Source organism: Symphalangus syndactylus, chromosome 18, assembly GCF_028878055.3.
Source record: "Symphalangus syndactylus isolate Jambi chromosome 18, NHGRI_mSymSyn1-v2.1_pri, whole genome shotgun sequence".
NCBI lineage: Eukaryota > Metazoa > Chordata > Mammalia > Primates > Hylobatidae > Symphalangus > Symphalangus syndactylus.
In genome coordinates, this window is record NC_072440.2 from 61,378,532 (window position 1) to 61,399,756 (window position 21,225).

At 44.3% G+C, this 21,225-nt stretch overlaps 1 protein-coding gene across 1 annotated transcript in view; it reads right to left on the reverse strand.

Annotated features, from left to right (window-relative positions):
• MYO18B (myosin XVIIIB) overlaps positions 1-21,225 on the reverse strand; it is a 297,959-nt gene that overhangs the window by 151,127 nt on the left and 125,607 nt on the right. Inside the window, exons 22-25 of the mRNA XM_063623416.1 lie at positions 17,262-17,327; positions 10,777-10,905; positions 8,883-9,026; positions 6,858-6,947 (exon numbers count right to left, since the gene is read on the reverse strand). Of these exons, the coding sequence (XP_063479486.1) occupies positions 6,858-6,947; positions 8,883-9,026; positions 10,777-10,905; positions 17,262-17,327 (429 nt within the window). The remainder of the gene's footprint in view (positions 1-6,857; positions 6,948-8,882; positions 9,027-10,776; positions 10,906-17,261; positions 17,328-21,225) is intronic.

Sequence of the window (21,225 nt, forward strand, 5' to 3'; positions counted from 1 at the left end):
TGTGGCTTGCTCGATAGCAGGCAGTGTTATAACTGTTTTATATGCACCCTCTCCCCACAGGCTTATCAAGATGAAGTAATGATTACCATTGCCATTTTACTGATGATGAAACAAAGGCTAGGAGACTTGAAGAATTTGCCCACAATCTTGTAGCAATAATGGTACAAAGTCAGCCATCTGGAACTCAAGCTAGCTCGACTCTCTGCCCCTCCAAACTGGACATACAAGGTTGGGTCACTGTACTCATTCCTTACCTTGTACAGTGCCCAGATTATTCATCTGTGTTACAAGGCAGTTAGAGGAGAGGTTATGGACTTGGTTTTGTATGGGCAAACTGAGGCACACAGTCAGAAAGAATACACCAGCTGTTCTTTAGCTGAGAGGACTTAGTTACTTCCACCAGGACCATCTATGAATATGACCACCATGTCTCTTCCACTGTCCACCAGGAGACACTCCCTAGCACGTCCCAGCAGTGAAGGCTCAACAGATCCTAATAGCCTAAGACAGATAAGAAACCAGGCTGTCTAATTCCCCCCCGGGAATTAGGGAGCTACCAGTCCAGTTCCTCGCAGAAGCATGATGCCGTGGCAGGACTATGGAGCGAGGAGTCAGGAGACCTCAGATGTGGTCTGGGCTCAGTCACCAGTGACCACATGACCCCATCAAGTCACCTTCCTACCCCTTGCTAGAGACAAGCTGGAAGCCACACTCATGACCCATGATCAAACTCCCTCAGCACTTTGCAAATAGACTTTCTGACCTACATACATCTCCAGTCCCCATCGGTGGACTGTCTCCACAATTTCTTACCAAAAGCGAAACCTCTCAGGCTATTGAGGCCAGAAATCAGGAGTGCATGGGCCTGTCTTTTGCCATAAATAAGGTCTTGGGGGGTAAATCCAGAAACTATTCCGGGGGTGGGGGAAACACCCCACCTCATTATATATCCCATGTGCTCCCAAAACCTTACAGGTGCTTCCAACAAGAAGGCCAGCACTGCCTTCTTATGAAAATAAAAAAACTCCAGTTTGCATCAAGGCAGATTTTGCATGCTTGAAGAGTATTTATAGCCAGCTTCTTAGAGGTTCCTCATCTCCTCTTCTGCTCCTTCACAAATGAAGCACTTAAATCATTTTGCAATAGCGTTGTCTTTTTAATAAGCCTAGTCAAATGGAGTTTTCACTGATGAGACACAACATGTTTTAGCAATGTTTATATTATACAGTTTCTCCCCCTCCAGAGACAAAGGGGTGGCATGCAGAGGCCATGAACCGCAGCAGGGGTGTCTTCATGATGCATGGTCCTGGAAGGATGTCTGATCCCTGTCTGTTAACAGAAATTCCCTTCCAAGAAAGGAGATGCACGTAGAAGATATCTTCTAGCTGTTCTCTGGCCTAATGTGTCTCAAAGTGTGGTCCCAGGACAGGCACCTTTAGCATTCTAGCATGTTAGAAATACAGCCTCCCCAAGGCCACGCCAAGCCTACTGATTCAGAATCTCTAAGGCTGGAGTCTAGCAATCTGTATTCTGAGAAGTCTTACAGGGCATTCTGACACATTTGCAAGTGTGAGAACCACTGCTCTAAAGCAACCTCACCCCCCTCCCCGAATCAGGATCACCTAGGGGCTGGTGCGCTCCCCTGTCCCCTGCATACCAAGAACCTCCTCTTGGGTCAGACCCTCAGGAGGTGGACTGGGGAAGATACAGGGCTAACGGCTCTCCAGGTGACTGGAATGCTCTTTAAAGTGTAATTACAGGCCTGGTGCAGTGGCTCACACCAGCACTCTGGGAGGCCAAGGCAGGAGGATCGCTTGAGCCCAGGAGTTGGAGACCAACCTGGGCAACAAAGTGAGACCCCATCTCTACCAAAACTGAAAAAAAGCAGCCAGGCATGGTGATGCATGCCTGTGGTCCTGGCTACATGGGAGGCTGAAGTAAGAGGTTCACTTTAGCCCAGGAGGTTGAGGCTGCAGTGAGCTGTGTTCACTCTACTGCATTCCAACCTGGGCAAAAGAGTGAGATTCTGTCTCAAAAAATAAAAATAAAAATTAATTAACTAATTAAAAGAGAGTAATGACCTCATGAATATAAGGCACAATATTTGGGTGGTAGTTGCACTAAAAGCCCAGACTTCATCACCATGCAATACATCCATGTGAAAAAAACTGCCATTGTACCCTCTAAAACTATTTAAAAAAATTTTTAACGTAAAAGTGACCAACATAAACCAGTAGTAGCATTGGAAGTTGGGGAAGATGAAGTGGGAAGGGAGAGAAAGATCTGAGGAAGATAAAGTCATCATAATACTCAGTCATCAAATATGCTTCCTGGATAAAGCACCGCTCTGATTTCAGTTGATTCATTTTTGATAGAACTGACATCACGCTCTTGGCTTGCAGTTCAGGATGAAGCTACCAAAAGTGCTCCTACTCAATCCCTTCTCAATTACTGTGGGAATATTGCTGAAGTCATACTTTGCTAAATCCCTTAGTGCCCCTTTTATGAGAATCCATGGAATAAATTTCCCTAACACCTCAATACTCAGAAAAGTTACTCTTATCTCATGCAACAGGTGTTTCTCTTTTTTTTCAATCTACATGCAATATGCTAGGAAGCTCAGTGTTGGATTTTTCAGCCCAACTTTAATGGTTCTATTTGACTATTCTTTATCTATCCTGTGCCCGGAACTGGGACTATTTGATGAACAGGGATGAAAATACGGATTATTGATCCCTGTTTTAGGGGTTTCAGTCTAGCTGGGACACAGATACAGGAGGTCACTAGGAAAGAGTCAATTAATCCTGTGAGGAGAAACAACAAGGCTAGTGGTAGCACAGAGTAGGGCTCTAACCCACCCTTAGAATGTTGAAGAGGGCTTCTTAGAGGAAGTGCCACCTAAAATGAGTGACAAGGGATGAAGAAATATTAACCAGGTGAAGAGGATGAAGGGAGTGTTTCAGGCAGAGTCAACAGCACATGTGAAGGCTATGAAGTGAGAGGGCATCCAAGGCCAAAGGTGGATTTCCATTTTCTACCTCTTCCTCCGGCTTCATACACTCATCAACTCTTATTTCCCTTTGCTCTGGCTTTCTTCACTTTTAAATTTTATCTTAATTTTTCAAGGCCCCATACATCTTGTTGTAACCATGATACAAGCAAAGAGTTAAAGAGGCTGAGCAGAATATTCTGTAGGTGTTGGCATTTGTTTGCTTGGTTCGGGTTGCAGAAGCCTGAGCCCCCACCCTTCCTTCTCCGAGTGTCCTGTAAACTGCAGCTCTGGATGCTGAAGATATTCATCTCATCCCCACACATCTCCCCCAACAGCCGATGCATGGCAAATCTGACCTGACAGTTCGTGATTAATGACTGCCTCAAATGTCAGCTCAGTGGGAAGGAATTTCTACAGGGAAGTCCCTGATATTCCCAACCAGCCCACAGCTCTCCAATTTTTCACTTCTGCTGTTCTACTCATTGTTGCTGCCAGCAAGAGAGGTCAGACAGCTTGCTCTCACAAGACATGAATGAGACATCAGGCACGTGTGTGTCATTTCTTCTCCCCCTTACAGTCTTTTGCATAGGAGGAGCATAGGCTTAAGGTGCATCTCAGCCCAGCCTTTCCTAACTCTCTGTGTGGATGTGGTCCTTCCTGCAAGGAGCAAGGCTTCTGTCTTCTCCCTGGCCAACTCCACGGTTGACACTTTAATGCGGGGAGAATGGACACAATCTTACAGGGAAGATGAGAAGAAGCAAAAAAAGAGATAGCCTCCTCCCAAACTTCATTCCACATCCCCACGTGAGCCATCTCAGGCTCAACTTGGGTTATCAACATGGAAAGAAGAGTAGGTTCTGTTGGCTTAATCATAAATCCATTTACAGTTACCATTGTCCATCAAACAAGCCAAACAATATTATAAGCAAGTAATAACACCAAGTGCTCTCGGGTGTAGAAAGCTTTAAATTTTGTCCTGGACTGACAAATATCTCACATTGTCCCAGGACCTTGGCACCTGCCATATCTACTCTTTCTACCAGATCTGCATATAGATTACAGCAAATCATTCAGATCTAGAGTCCAACATCCCCTTCCATGGAATTCTTCCGTGACCACTTAGGCAAACAGAGCCCATGCTCAACCTCCATCACTGTCACCTCCTTCTGCTTCATATCCGTAGCACTTCATGATGTGACAAGCTTGCTTGTGGTCTGTTTCCCCCTATCGGCCTGGAGACCTTGTGTAAGGACAGGGACTTTCCCTCCTTCCTAGCTGTATCAAGGTGTCCAGTCAAATGTCTAACACATGGGAGATGTTCATATATATTTGTTGAGTGGGTGAAAAAATGGGTTTCATTTGGGCTTTAACAGAATCCTTGGAGGTACCCAGAGCTTCATGGACAAACAGAGCTGAGACTAGAATGAAGCATGTAAAACACTTACCTAGGGTGCAACATTTAAGGAGGTGTCAAAAAAAAAAACTCTCAGAAATCAAGATAAATAAGATTTTAATGCAATATTTTAAAAACCTCAATTAGTCAAAAAATCCACAATGAAGAAAATATCAACATTTTATATAAAGATTTGTTCACACTGTTTAGAATGTTTACTTGCCTCACCCTAATCTTGGCCTACAAATTTTGCATTTACTTAAAATTTTGATATTTTCTTCATCAGGGATTTTTTTTGCATTACTTTATAATTTTAAAATATTATTTATTTTGCTGAGTTTTTTGGTGACCCCTTACATTTTATTCCCTAGACAAGTGCCTCCCTTTCCCCAGTCCTGAAAGTCTACATAGAACAGCAGGTTTTCCTCGAAAAGCTCCTCTTTGGTCTAGCCGTGGCTTGCTGACCACACGCAACATAATAGCATATGATATGATTTGGTCCTGTGTCCCTGCCCAAACCTCATATCAAATTGTAATCCCTAGTGTTGGAGGATGGGCCTGGTGGGAGGTGACCAGATCATGGGGACAGATTTCCCCCTTGCTGCTCTAGTGATAGTGAGTGCGTTCTCACAAGATCCGGTTGTTTAAAAGTGTATACCACCTGCCCCTTCTCACTCTTCCTCCTGCTCCAGCCATGTAGGACGTGCCTGCTTCCCCTTAACAATCCACCATGATATAAGTTTCCTGAGGGCTCCCCAGCCATGCTTCCTGTAAGCCTGTGGAACCCTGAGCGAATCAAACCTCTTTTCTTTATATATTACCCAGTTCAGGTGTTTCTTTAGAGCAGTGCAAGAATGGACTAGCACAGCATATGACTTTGTCTAGAAGTCTATCTGTAATTTGCAGTCACCTTCTTGGAGCAGCAACTGTCTGGTTCATGTAGTCACCCCCAGCCCATGAAATCAACACCCAATTAAAGAGAGAAAGCATAGGGAATGCAGTTACACATTCAACCAACATAACCTTCTCCAGTCACATGACCGTACCCCAGGTAACCCCTACTCTGAATTTGATGTTATGATTCCCATAAATTTAATGACACCGTAAGTATACAAGGATATGCCCCTAATCGATCAAGGACTCTTCTGTGACTGAATTATTTTCCTTTGGCATTATGTTTGCGAGAGCAATACATGTTGATACACATTTTCTAGTTTAAGGATCAGGAAACTTTTTCTGTAAAGATCCAGAGAGTAAGTGTTTTAGCTTTCACAGGCCATGTGGCAGCGCTGAGTAGTTTCAGGCTGCAACTACTCAGCCCTGCCATTGTAACATGAAAGCAGTCATAGACTACACATAAAGGAATGAGCATGGCTGTGTTCCAATAAAACTTTATTTACAAAAAGCAGGTGGTGCACTGAATTTGGCCAGTGAGCCACAGTTTTGCCTGTTTCTTCATTCATTTTCACTCTTGGGAGCTCCAGTTTTTAATATCACAAAACATATTTACCTATTCTCCTATTAATAAGCTCCTATTTGAGTGTTTACTTTCCTGTGTTTACAGTCCTTCAACAGGACAAAGGCTGTTGCTATGAATTTCTTGTATTTTCATATATTCATGGATAAGATTCTCTAGCATAAATACCTAGAGGTGGAATTGCCAGCCACAGGGCATGGACAGGTTCAATTTTCATAGATAATGACAAATTGTTCAAGAGTGATGAGATCAATTTATGATCCCACCAGCAGTAAATAAGAATTCCCACTGCCACACAGCCTTGCCAACATTTGGCTACATCACACTCTTCGATTTTTCCAATCTGATGTGTGAAACAGTACTTATTAAGGTGTTAATTTGCACTTCCTAATTGCTAATTAGGCTGAGTGTCTTTTCATCAGTTTATTGGCCATTTGAATTCTTGAACACTTGAACTCTTGAAACAAGAGTCCCTTCCTTGGGAACTACCCATTCGTATTATTGGCTCATATTTGTTTTTCCGTTCTTATTGGAGTGTTTGCCTTCTTCCAGTTGATTTGAGAAAGCTCTTTACGTATTCTGGATACCCTTTTCCAGTTTGCAAATTTCTACTCCAAGTAAGTAATATACCTTCATTTTATGCCCTGATAAACAAAAGTTCATTATTTTAATATAGTCAAATTTATCATTTTTCCCTATGATTTGTGCTTTTGTGACTTGTTTAAGAAATTCTCCCCTTTTGAACCAGGTGACATGGGTTTGAATCTCAGTTACACTTGCTGGTTGTGCAGCCTCGAGGAAGATACTTAATATCCCAGGGCCTCAATTTCCTCTACTATAAAATGGGTTCAATAACAGCACGTGCCTCACAGGTAATTCTGGGGTGCTTGTAAAGCAATTAGTACACTTCCAGGCATATCATTGTTCTCCCCCTTAAACAGATCTCACATACATAAAGATCCCCCACACGGACCCAAAAGGTGGGATGGGGATACCTTGCTTTCTAGCAGATCTGTGTTCTGCCGGAGTTCATTCCGCAACTTCTCTGATTTTTCTAGCTTCCGTCTTAGCGTTGTAAGCTCTTCCTACAAAAACAAACACATGAACAGAAACCATTCCAGACCAGAGATTAAGTTCCACCTATGTTAGGAGTGAGCAAAGCGCACCAAGTTTCAGTTAGAAGGAATAAACCTTAGCAATCTATTGCACAGAATGGTGACCATAACAAATAATGGTGCACTGTATATTTCAAAATTGCTTGTAAAAAGTAGGTTTTGGCTGGGTGCGGTGGCTCACACCTGTAATCCCAGCACTTTGGGAGGCCGAGGCGGGCGGATCACCTGAGGTCGGGAGTTCGAGACCAGCCTGACCAACATGGAGAAACCCCGTCTCTACTAAAAATACAAAATTAGCCAGGCTTGGTGGTGCACGTCTGAGATCCCAGCTACTCGGGAGGCTGAGGCAGGAGAATCGCTTGAACCCAGGAAGTGGAGGTTGCAGTGAGCCAAGATAGCACCATTGCACTCCAGCCTGGGCAACAAGAGCAAGACTCCGTCTCAAAAACAAAAAGTAGATTTTAACTGCTTTCACCACAAAAAAAAATGATAAATGAAGTGATGGATTTGTTAATTAGCTTTGCTTAATCATTTCATATTGTAAACATATATCAAAACATCACATTATACCCCATAAATATGTATGATCACTCTTTGTAAATTAAAGATGAATTTTTTTTTTAAAGAATGGTTGGGGAACAGAGTGAGTAATTCAGCCAGCATCCATGAAGATACCCAGGTGCTAGGTTCCAACAAGAGACATTTTTTTTTTTTTTTTTTTTTTTTTGAGATGGAGTCTTGCTCTGTAGCCCAGGCTGGAGTACAGTGGCGCAATCTCAGCTCACTGCAAGCTCCGCCTCCTGGGTTCAGGCCATTCTCCTGCCTCAGCCTCCCGAGTAACTGGGACTACAGGTGCCCGCCACCATGCCTGGCTCATTTTTTGTACTTTTAGTAGAAACGGGTTTTCACCGTGTTAGCCAGGATGGTCTCGATCTCCTGACCTCATGATCCGCCCGCCTCGGCCTCCCAAAGTGCTGGGATTACAGGCGTGAGACACCGCGCCCGGCATTCAACAAGAGACTTTTTGTTTCACCACTTCGGAATGTCAATGTCTCTGTTCATACAAGTCCGGTCCAGACCTGCCCAGTCTAGGGGCTGAACACAAATCATCAGAATGAGTCCCTTGCTTTGCCTGAGACTGAGTATGCCCAAGTGTGGACACCGTGCTCAGCACTTCATTCTCCAGGGACTGCCTTTCTGCCAGTGGCTCAACACTGCCTATGACAGCACCATTCAGAAGATGCTTCACTGCCCACCCACAGCAGGCAGGTGGAATGAACTATGGAGCAGACACACAAAGGAGGGCTATGCAGCCATAAAGAGTGCACAAGGAGGAGCTCCACAAGAATGGAAACGGCAAGATTTTCCGAATACATTTTAAGTAAAAAATACAAGTCGAAGAAGAGTATATATAGTATTCTACTTTTTATGTAAGAAATGTAAGAACTAAATGTGTGTGTATATTTACTAATTTTTGCAAAATAATAACAACAAAAAGCATGAACCAGAAACCAATTGAAATAGTTATAAAAGATAGGTGGTGACAGGGAAGAATGATAGAAAAAGAGTGTTGTCTGAGAGGTAAAAATAATAATAATAATAATAAAGGACTCAAAGACTCTGCCCATTGAGCTTCTCTGGGTTAAGTAGTGAGTGTTCATGAACCCCCAGGGTGGTAACAGCATCTCTAACCACCCACAGCCTAGACAGGAGCTGGGCATGGGACAGTGGATTATCTGCATTGATGGAGGCAGAGGAACATCTGGAAGGGGCATCAAGGCTGTTGGGCTGGGCATTCCTAGATCAAGAATGTTCAGAAATAGGGGCACAGGGTCCTGGATGCAAGCAGGAGGAGCGGGGTGTGGGGAGTAGCCACCCAGCACCCTGCCTGCCACATAGACTGACCTCCTTGGCTCGGAGCTCCTCATTTCCAATGGTGGCACTAAGTAGGGGCTGCAGGGAACCAAGGAGCTGCCACCATGGCCAGTCCTTGACTGCGAGGAACACAGCCACATTCTTCTGGATGCACTGTGCAGCCAGTCGGCGAATCTGCAGGGAAGGAGAACACAGACTGGAGGGTCCTTTCCAACCCAGGTGAGGATAAAGGAAGGAGAGGAGGCAGAGGGTAGCAAAGGGGCTGGAGGAAGTGGAGTTATTTCCCGGTGGAAGGGACTGGATACCTTAAAACACACACACACACACACACACACACACACGGGCTTCCTTTCTTGTAGTCTTTTTGATATGTCAGGCTCTCTGCATCAAACATTATGTCATAATTTAGTCTTGCACGGCCAAATAATAATAGGAGAAAGAGCAAAAGAAACTATACAATAGGTTACATCTTACATGAGAATTTGGTTTAAAGGTCATCATGCAAGGCAAAAACTGCCACTGAAAAATCTCTAAAATTGCCCACAAATAACAATGTCCAAGATTATGTTATTAGCTTATATTGAAGGGAGATCATTTTCACAGTGTATTTAAACAGTAATTTCATGCTTCTCAAACTTGAATGTGCATCAGAATCCCCCGGAGAGCTTGTTAAACCCCAGATGGCTAGACACCACCCCCAAAGGTGCCGATTCAGCCACTCTGGGATGGAGCCTGGAAATGTGCATTTCTAACAAATCCCTAGGTGATGCTGATGCTGCTGGTCTGGGACCGCAGTTTGAGAAGCACTGACCTGCTTCATTCTTATCACTGAGGGGAACCAGAACAGCACTGAGGGGAACCAGAACAGCACTGACTGGCAGACAGGCCAAGAGATGCCTTTCCCTCATCACCATCACAGCAGCTGATTCTTGTGCAGCAGACACTGAGCTTCCTAAGTGCTAGGCACTGCCCTGAGCATCTCACACACCTCAATTTGGTCCTCAGTATAGTCCTAGAAAGATCATGTTATTTTACGTATTTACAGATGGGGAAAGTGAGGTTCAGAGAGATAAAGTCACATGCCCAGTGTCACCCAGCTTCTCAGTGCCAGAGCAGGCTTGAACCCTTGCAGTCTGGCTGCAGAGTCCAGGCTCTGAAACTCTATTCCACATCATTCCAAGGTATGAGCTACTTGAGACAGAAGGCCAGTGGGGTTGCCCACAATATGTTCATTATTCATGGTCTCATCTTTTTTCTCTTTCTGCCAAGTACATATACTTGAGTTTACAATTTCACATAAACTGGAGGCACATACAACAAGACTCCATTCTAGTAGTAGCAGTAATTAAGAATAACAATGCTAAGGTAATAGCAGCTAGAGTTTACTGAGCAATTACTATGTGCCATGTACTGTATTAAGTACACATCATTTCATCTCACCTTCACCCAGCTACTAAGATGTAGAGGTGGAATTCGAACATATATATTACTTGTTCCCAGAGCCATGTGGTTTCCTCTCTATTATGCAGCTACAGAGAGGAAATTCAGTCTCCAGAGATCTCTGAAGATGGTGACCCTAAATGGGTCAGTGCTTCAAGCTCGACTTGGCCTTTGGTCCCCAAAACCTCAGGGGCTGGGCCCTGGTCATGCCCTGTCTGCTGACCTGTGAAAGTGAATTCCTCCAGAAACAAGACAGGCTGAAATCATGAATCGGCCCAGGAGGGCTTGGACAACCTCATGGCTACCTAGTGCAAGGCCGACCTTACGGATAATTTGATGTCAATGTCCCAGAAATAGTCATAACATCTTGCAAAGCCTCACTTAAAGTCTCACTGCTCAGGTTGGATCCTTGGACCAGGTGCACCGGTATCATCCTGAGAGACAGGCAGACCCTATGCCCGCTCATGCAAACAGCATGCAGTACCTTCAGCTTCTTGAATTCCTGGCGAGACAGAAAGCCCTTGCAAGCCGCCTGGAAGAGAACGATGCTCTGAGATACCAGCTTCTCTCGCTGCTTCTCAAGCCTGGAGATCACACCTGCCTTGAGAAAAACCTGGGGAGAGGGAAGGTTTCAGGTGAGTCCTCTGCTGAAGAAGGTTGTCTACAATGGGGGGTGCTTGCAAATCAGACCCCACTTCTCTTACCCATCTGCAATATTTGTTGGCAGTTGCCCTTTAAGTGGGAGGTGGGGGAGTCTAAATTATCAAAGCATTTTGTCTGCTGATGGCTCCTCTCTCCCTTCCCCTAGGCCCTGGATACTCAGTGTGGCCCACGCACCAGCAGCATTGGCACCACCTGGGTGCTTGTTGGAAATGCAAAATCTCACACTCCATTCCAGACCTGCTAAATCAGAACCTGCACTTTAACGCAATCCCCCGGGGATTCCTGTGCACATTCCTTTGAGAAGCACAGCTAGGATGGACTTGCCTAAACTGTTCTATGCACAGTCACCACCTGGAAAGTGCAGTACATGCAGATTCCCAGGCCCCAGGAAAGGCTGGGTTGCGGGTTTAGGGCCAGGCCTGGGAATGTGAATATTTTGGTTAAGTACCCACAGCAATCTGAGTGAAGCAGTGGTTTAGAAACAACTCACTCCAGCCAGGCGTCGTGGCTCATGCCTGTAATCCCAGCACTTTGGGAGGCTGAAGTGGGCGGATCACCTGAGGTCGGGAGTTCAAGACCAGCCTGACCAACATGGAGAAATGCCGTCTCTACTAAAAATACAAAATTAGCCAAGTGTGGTGGCGCATGCCTGTAATCCCAGCACTTTGGGAGGCTGAAGTGGGCGGATCACCTGAGGTCGGGAGTTCAAGACCAGCCTGACCAACATGGAGAAACGCCGTCTCTACTAAAAATACAAAATTAGCCAAGTGTGGTGGCGCATGCCTGTAATCCCAGCTACTCGAGAAGCTGAGGCAGGAGAATTGCTTGAACCCGGGAGGCAGAGGTTGTGGTGAGCCGAGATAGTGCCATTGCACTCCAGCCCGGGCAACAAGAGCAAAACTCTGCCTCAAGAAAAAAAAAAAAAAGAAAGAAAAAAGAAACATCTCAGTCCAGCCTCATAAGGAGGGGCAGAGACAGTGGGGGAAGGGAGGGAAGGGATGGCAGTCTTGTTGGTCTGGAGAGCATGGGGCTGGGCTGGTGCCACCCACGGAGGTGCTGAGGGATCTAGCAGAAAACAGCTCTCGGTACACGATTTCCAGGCCGTAGCTCATCAATAATGGATGATGGCCTCTGCAGCACTCTGATCAATGCCTCCTCGGCACCCCACAGAGCCACCTTCTAGTAGACTGCAGGGAACAGGAATGAGGGAAGCTAGGACCCCAGGACTGACTGTCAGCAAAAGATTAAGGCAGAGAGTCCTGGAGGTTTGAGTTAAATGCTTTTCTGTGAGAACCTGAAGCTTCTGGGCCAGGCCTGCTCCTGCCAATGCGCAAGGGTAGCTCTGGTTTGCTGTGGTCGTTTTCTCATCTTCCCAGAGGCAGAGGGAAAATGCTCTTATGGTGGGATTTGAGTCAGTGACAGGGGAAGGAGTCATTTTTCTGATGCACTTACGCTGCTTATTTCTAAAAAGAGTCCCGTGTGTTTCTTTGTCACATGTGGTTTATAATCCCAGAGGGGGTTATCTGGAGACACTGGATAACTGTATTCATTGATGACATTATCAATTAATGGATAACATTTAGGGGGCACTTACTGTGTTTTGGAACTGGACTAAACAACCACTTGACATGCAGGTAAAATGCTTTACATGCCTAATCCTATATGGTAGTTATTATGATTCTCACATTTTATGGAGGAAAAAACTAAGGCTCAAAAGAAAAAAGGCATTTGCCCATGACCCTTTACAAGCAAGTGGCAACCCCAGGATTTATTTTCCTCTATCTGACTTCAGACAAGACTACAGTTATCGCTGAATAGCACGAACATTTGCACGGCACCTACATTTTCCAAAGTGCTTTCTCCTAGGTCTCTTTTTAATACCCAAACAGCTTTATGAGGAATCTACTGGCTCAGGCAGGTTATGAAATGGACTCAAGTTTGCATAATCAGTTGCCAACAAAGCTGAGACCTGAGCCCAGAACTTCAGGTTTATTTCCTGCACCCATTCTCAATGTCTGTCAACATGAAGCTGCCTTTTCTCATTCATTATGACACAAGCACTTGAAGTGAGAGGTTCAATTGTAATTTGATTCCAGGTGGAACAAAGGGTCTCGATCGATTCTCCATTACCCTAAACCTATTTTTCGTAATGGAGACCACTCATCTCTGACCATCTTGCCCTACGCCTTTTCTCAATGGGAAAATAAAAATTAGCACACCCAATTGGTACTAACTCTGTTTCCTAACCCTCCATGGCTTTACAGAACACTTCCTATCAGACAGGGCCACCAAGACCATTAGTCTCGTTGAAATAAAGACACAATTGGCTCATTACCTATCAGATTGCTTCAATAATGACTGTATTAATTTCACAAGCTAGTGAGTCCCAAAAGCTCCTATAAAAAAAAAAAATCAATGATCAAAGTTATGACAGCACCAGTTCTTATATTATAATAGATGGCGGGTGCTGCCAAAACCACTATTGATTATGAAGCTTTCATTAAAAAGATAATTGGAAACAACCATACACAGAATGGGAATAAGCCTTTGCAGAATCTTATCTCAATTTCTGTTTTTGTTTGTTTGTTTGTTTGTTTTTGCCTTTTAAGAGCATATTGCCGACCAGAAGGCTGACTGCACGTGGAATCAACACCTTTCCCACAAATGCCATGGCCCTCGGCACAAACCTTGATAAGGCGCCAGAGGCTGAAAAATCACAAAGAAAAATCTAAATTATTTGCTTTTCATGGGTCCAGCAGCTTATCGTATGCAAACAGAGTGTAACATCCCCAAAGCCCCACCTTTAAGGAATCCACGGGGGACAATACCATGCAAACTGTTTTTCCTCTAACAATGCTGAAGGCCCAGGTTTTGAAAAAATCTGATATGGCAACAGCTTCCATCCCTATCTGGTACTGCCGAGGAATTAGCTCCTCTCCTCTTAGTCACTTTACAGATTAGAGGAGTTTAATTCTTTAAACATTAAAATGTTATCCTGTTTGATAAGCCTCTTGCCTCACTGACAAATGTATTCAGCAAGTAGTGACAGCCACCCCCTGTTAAATGACACTTTATGGATGCCCACAGCCATCTTGGGAGGTAGAAAGTAACGGCCCCATTTTACAGGTAACTGAGGCTCAGGGAAGTTAAACCAGTCACTCAAGATTCACACAGTTAGGAAGTGGTGGAGCCTGGGTGTGGACTGGGTCAGCCGATTCTCTTGACCCCTGAGCTTCATGGCCTCCTCCATTATTACATGCCAATCCTGCAATGCATAAGATGCTGCATCTACCCTTAAAGGTCTCAGTATCCCCCAGCCTGGCCTCCAAAAGGACACATTGACCTTGATTTGCTCTTGACAGTTTCTCAGTCAATACCAAGTATTATTCAATAATAGTCATGTTTTATTATCTGAATGTTTAGGTGTACAGACTTCTTACTCCTGCCACTATAAACTCTGTGTAACGACTGTTTTCTTTCTTCTTCTGCAAGAGCTGCCAGGATCACAGGCACTGATTTTCATATTTATGACATAACTAAGTCATTATCTAGACCAGTGGTTCTCAGACTTGAGAGTGCATTGGAATCACCTAGAGGGCTTGTTATACAGACTGCCAGCCCTGCCCCCCTCCAGAGTTTCTGATTTGCTAGGTCTAGGGTGTTTCTAGCAAGCTGTTGGGTGATGCTGATGCTGCTGGTCCAGGGCCCATACTTTGAGAACTGCTCGTCTAGAAGGATGAAGTTCCTGGAGCTGAAGAACAGTTCCCCAGATTCAGGATCATAAAGATCTATCTGTAAAGGATATGTTATGTACAGTCATGCACTGCGTAACGACATTTCAGTCAACAACAGACGCATATACAACAGTGAACCCATAACATTATAATACCATATTTTTACTCTACTTTTTCTATGTTTAAATACTCAGATCCTTACTCTACTTTTTCTATGTTTAAATACTCAGATCCTTACCATTGTATTACAGCTGCCTACAGTATTCAGTGCAGTCACATGCTGTACAGGTTTGTAGCTTAGGAGCAACAGGCTGTGCCATCTAACCCAGGTGCGTGGTAGGCTATCCCATCGTGTTTGTGTGAGTACACTCTGTGATGTTCCCACAATGAAGAAATTGTCTAACCACTCATTTCTCAGAATGTATCCCCATTGTTAAGCCACACATGACTGTATTTGCATTCACAAACAATTGGACCCAGAGTGTATGGAAAAGACCCTGGCATTTGGACCAATGCAGGTTTGTGTGGAGTCTGAACCTTTGGCTATAGATAAGACCTTGAAAAGAGGCTTATTTCCCAGGGGCACAGCTTCCTCATCTGTAAAGCAGGAACACACTTGATATCTCACAGAAGACTGTGAGTGAGGAGCAAAGAAGAACGTGAAGTTGCCTCACATAGTACCTGGCTTGCGTGGGAGTCCAGTAACTGACAGGTTTATTCTCTCTATTGAAAAAGCCTTCAAAGACTTGGGATGCTGCAACTCCTATCAGGAGAAATTATCTTGAGATCACAGCAGAATAATAGCTTCCACCATATGCCTTAGCAGGACCAAGAGGCCAGTGGGGAGACACTAGCGTGTTTAGGGTGGGCTGAGGGGTGGTAGTCAGTGTAGATGGCTGTGAGCCCCCTGAGGAAAGGACCGCTCTCAGGGATGCATATGATAGGGAGGGCTCCATGAAGTACAAATAGCCAATAATGCCACCCTGGTGGGCTCCTGGAGAGCAGAACCCTCCCAGCACCTCACATATAGCTCCTGAAGGTGGAAGGCAATTGACAAAGTTTTCTTTTTTTTTTTTTTTTTTTGAGACAGAGTCTCGCTCTGTCGCCCAGGCTGGAGTGCAGTGGCGCAATCTCGGCTCACTGCAAGCTCCACCTCCCGGGTTCACGCCATTCTCCCGCCTCAGCCTCTCTGAGTAGCTGGGACTACAGGCGCCCGCCACCACGCCCGGCTATTTTTTTTTTTTTTTGTATTTTTAGTAGAGGCGGGGTTTCACTGTGGTCTCGATCTGACCTCATGATCCGCCCGCCTCGGCCTCCCAAAGTGCTGGGATTACAAGTGTGAGCCACCGCGCCCGGCCGACAAAGTTTTCTTAAATGGCATTAATCAACCAGTAAGTAACTAGGTGGGGAAATGTGTGGAGTAGTCTTTCTTTTGGTCTGTTCCTCTCCAATTTTCCTTCCCTCCCTCCCTTCCTCCTTCCTTCCTTTTTTTTTTTTTTTTTCTGAGACAGAGTATCATTCTATTGCCCAGGCTGGAGTGCAATGGCACGATCTCAGCTCACTGCAACCTTCACCTCCCAGGTTCAAGCGATTCTCCTGCCTCAGCCTCCCAAGTAGCTGGAATTACAGGCGAACACCACCACACCCAGATAATTTTTATATTTTTTGTAGATATGGGGGTTTCACCATGTTGGCCAGGCTGGTCTCGAACTCCTGACCTCAGGTGATCTGCCCGCCTTGGCCTCCCAAAGTGCTGGAATTATAGGCATGAGCCAACACTCCTGGCCTCTAGTTTGTGTTTCTAAACTGTGTCCCTTTCCCCTGCCCCCACTCCTTGGTCCTTGAGTTTACAATCTCCGTGCCCCACTTCCCAAACTATAATCCATGGGACACTAGCTCCAGAAGATGGTACTGGGTATTCCACACAAACAAAAGGCTGAGGGTTCCACAGTCAAATAGTTTGAGAATCCCTAAATACCATGTTTCCCACCTTGAAAATTTCAGCGTATACAAGCATATCGGGGAAGTGTGAAATTCTGTTCTAAATATCTGAGCATATTTGGAAGAGCTTTTGGCTCAATGCCAGTTTGGGAAAAGCTATTTCTGTCAACTTGAATAATCACAGGCTTTCTTCTCAAGCCCCTTCTTTCTTTTCCCTGACTGCTGCTCATCAGCTATGGCTATAGCTGTGTTAGAGCTGGTTGCAAAGTAGAAGTTAAAAGGCTGTGAGTGAAGATGGGCAGTTCTTCTCAGGTTTTATGACAGCTCTTTCTGAGGCTCAGAAGGTCATCTTGAAGACCAGAATGCTAATTCTTCCAAACCACTTAGGGTCCCCAGGAGTGAAGCCTCCAAGAAATGGTATTTCCCAGTGTGATTTCAACCCCTATTATGACATTGTCTCTTCAGGACCTTGTTAAGACAGGCAGGGCAGAAAATCATTAGCTCTGCTTTCAGTTTGGGAAAAAGGAGAGACGTACAGAGATAATGGACAACTGAGGTAGGACAAGAATCAGGTCATCTCTGGGTCCCTGATCTGATGGGCAGAATGTTGTAAGAAAGCAGCTCTACTCACTTGGCTGTGCCCCACAGCCACCGCGTTCTTTTCCAGATCCAGGGTCTCCAGGAGCTCCTCCACCGCCTGGGGAGAAAAGAAGAGAGAAGTCAGAGAGCATAGAAGGTAGGAGGATCCTAAAGTGTAAAGTCAAGCTGGCTCGATCGCTGATGCGCCAGGACGGAGGATGACCCCACGTCTGTGAGCTTTGGCTAACAGAGCCCCACCTCACACAGGAAGGTGCAGATGCTGAGCACCTACTGTGTGCCATCCACTCTGCCTTCACACATACACCAATTTGTTTCATCCTCCTATTTTACAGAGCAGAAAACCGAAGATACGAAATGAAATAAAGGATGCATCTGTTAGGGAAATCAGTACAGAGGTTCCTCAAATAATTAAACATAGAATTACCAGATGATCTGGCCATCCCACTTGTGTGTATATACGTAAATGAACTGAAATCAGGGTCTTGGCCGGGTGCGGTGGCTCGCGCCTGTAATCTCAGCACTTTGGGAGGCCGAGGCGGGCGGATCACGAGGTCAGGAGATCGAGACCATCCTGGCTAACACGGTGAAACCCCGTCTCTACTGAAAATACAAAAAAATTAGCCAGGCATGGTGGCAGGGGCCTGTAGTCCCAGCTACTCGGGAGGCTGAGGCAGGAGAATGGCGTGAACCTGGGAGGCAGAGCTTGCAGTGAGCCAAGATTGCTCCACTGCACTCCAGCCTGGGCGACAGAGCAAGACTCCATCTCAAAAAAAAAAAAAAAGAAAGAAAAAAGAAATCAGGGTCTCGAAGAGATATTTATACATTTGTGTTCATAGCAGCATTATACTCAATACCCAAAAGGTGGAAACAATCCAAATGTCCATTGATGGATGAATGGATAAACATTATGTGGTCTATCCATACAATGGAATATTATTCAGCCTTAAAAAGGAAGGAAATTCTGACACATGCTACAACATGGATGAACCTCGAGGACATTATTCCAAGCCAAATAAGTCAGTCACAAAAGGACAAGTACTGCATGATTTCACTTATAAATGAGGTACTTAGAGTAACCAAATTCATGGAGACAGAATAAAGAATTACGGTGGCTAGGGGTTAGAGACGGGAAAATGAAGGCTCATTGTTTAATGGGTATAACGTTTCAGTTTTGCAAGAGGAAGAGCGTTGTGCAGATGGATGTTGTGATAGTTGCACCACATTGAGAATATACTTACTGTCACTGAACTGTATGCTTAAAATGGTTAAGATTAACTTTTACGTTATATATATTTTAATACACACACACGACAAAAACTAAATGAAGGGGCTTTTTTTCAAGATTACAAGTTTGCACACAGGGCAGAGACAGATTCCCATGAAGTTCTTTCTGGCCACAGCTATGTCTTGAACAGTACTGCATGCCTAGTAATTCACTAAGTCCTCCTGTGACAGCCTCCCCACTGTGCTTCTCTCATTGCTCTTGCTGGTGACTGCCTCACTCCCACAAATATTTGCTAAATAAATGACATGGTCAATAACCTCACCTGCCTGACCTACATTATGGCAGAGCAGCCTGTGTTTTCTGTACGCACTATAGTACTATTATTATTATTATAATTTTTTTTTTTTTTTTGAGATGGAGTCTTGCTCTGTCGCCAGGCTGGGATTCTCCTGCCCCAGCCTCCCAAGTAGCTGGGACTACAGGCGTGTGCCACCATGCCCGGCTAATTTTTGTATTTTTCGTAGAGACGGGGTTTCACCATGTTAGCCAGGATGGTCTCCATCTCTTGACCTCATGATCCGCCTGCCTCAGCCTCCCAAAGTGCTGGGATTACAGGTGTGAGCCACTGTGCCCAGCCTATAGTACTGTTCTATACACACAGTAGGAGCCCAATAGATATGAGGACTGAATAAATAAACACCCAAACCAGAGAGATTTCATAGGGAGGAAAAGCAGCCCCATGTAAGAGAAACAATTTTACTCAAAGAGATTTCTGGATGCAGCATGGACCAATCGCCATTTAATGGAATCTTCCCCTTGTCAAATAGTGGTGCAGGCTTTGAAACAATCAGCCAGAGATTTGGACTCTCAGATAAACCCAGGTTGTGCCTGGTTGCTTAGTGACTGCCAATTCCCCTCCCACCCACCCTCATACCACCCCTCATTGGTCTTTCATTCACTGAAAATCAGAAAGTCTATTTTAAGAATAAACTGTCAGCAAAGTAATTGCAATGCTCAGGAAGCAAAAGGTATTATGAGGCTGGAGTAATTTAGTAAATGTGTTTCAATTCCATGGGTCAAAGACACGACAAAAAACTTCCTAAGATATAAAAGAAAAAAAAATCCATATTAAAAGTCTAGTCCCAGACTGCAATCAGGAAGGAAGCTCTATCTTCCGACCTCCTGGAAGAACATTCCATGACACTCTTCCAAAATTTCGGTGGTTTCACTTATCACATTTTAGCCAAACATGTTCCAAGGGAGCTGTAGGTGGTAGAAATGAATAAAACCAATATATCCAAAATATAATGCCTTTTTTCTCTACACTAGAAGAAAAAAACAATAAAAAATTGACTGAAGATAAGATGGATGGATTTTTACAAGGAAATATATGACCAGTGAAATTTTTCTAAGTGTACCTTGGAGGTAAAGTCTATGGCAGATGTTTTGGGGGGAAAAGAAATCATGATCCAGAGTTAGATCCATCTGGGTTCAGATCTTGGTTTTATCACTCCATAAACTGTGTGGCCTTGGGGAAGTGCTTTACTCTGAGCCTCAGACTCCATTCAGAAAGATGGGGACAATAACGGCATCTGTTTCAGAAAATTCTGAGGCTGTGCTTGTGCAGGGCTACACAGCACCTGGCAATATAGTAAGCACTCAATAAATGTTAGGAGTTATTTCGTCCTCGTAGTCACCTCTGTTTTGGTCAAAACCTTGGAACAGTGCTGCAAAACATGAATGAAGGCCCCCATTTCCAGATACGCTTCAAACCCTGCCAAAGCATGTGCTCAACCCACCATAACTGAGGCTCCTTCTCCTGCTCTTGGCTTTCTGAGAACTCTTTAGATGTCTATGTAGCTAAGAACGTTAGCCCTAACACAGATATTCTGTTCTGTTGATCTCACTTTGCATGTAACAAAGCTTAGATTCAAACAGTGGCATGAGTGGGTAAGTGTGGGTATTAAAATATACAACTGACCCTCTTCTCCACCTGCAAAGTGGTGAGAATATTCCCTGACTGAACCATACAGCAATTCAGAGAATTAATTGAAACTATATGAAAAGGACTTTATAAATTACTTTGCACTTAAATGCTGTTATTTTTAACATTAACATTTAACATTACAATTAGATTGAACCATACGAAACTGCCATTGGTTTAGGTCAAATATCAATCACTTCATTTAGTTCAACATAACGTAATCATTGTCCAACAACCAGTTGGTGGAAAAAGACACAGGAAGGATCCGAGTGACTGTTAAGAAATTCCTCCTTGTCCTAACCTGACAAAAACAAGAAATGGGGAAAGGATTCCCTATTTAATAAATGGTGCTGGGAAAACTGGCTAGCCATATGTAGAAAGCTGCAACTGGATCCCTTCCTTACACCTTATACAAAAATTAATTCAAGATGGATTAAAGACTTATATGTTAGACCTAAAACCATTAAAATCCTACAAGAAAACCTAGGCAATACCATTCAGGACATAGGCGTGGGCAAGGACTTCATGTCTAAAACACCAAAAGCAATGGCAACAAAAGCCAAAATCGACAAATGGGATCTCATTAAACTAAAGAGCTTCTGCACAGCAAAAGAAACTATCATCAGAGTGAACAGGCAACCTACACAATGGGAGAAAATTTTTGCAACCTACTCATCTGACAAAGGGCTAATATCCAGAATCTACAATGAACTCAAACAAATTTACAAGAAAAAAACAAACAACCCCATCAAAAAGTGGGCAGAGGACATGAACAGACACTTCTCA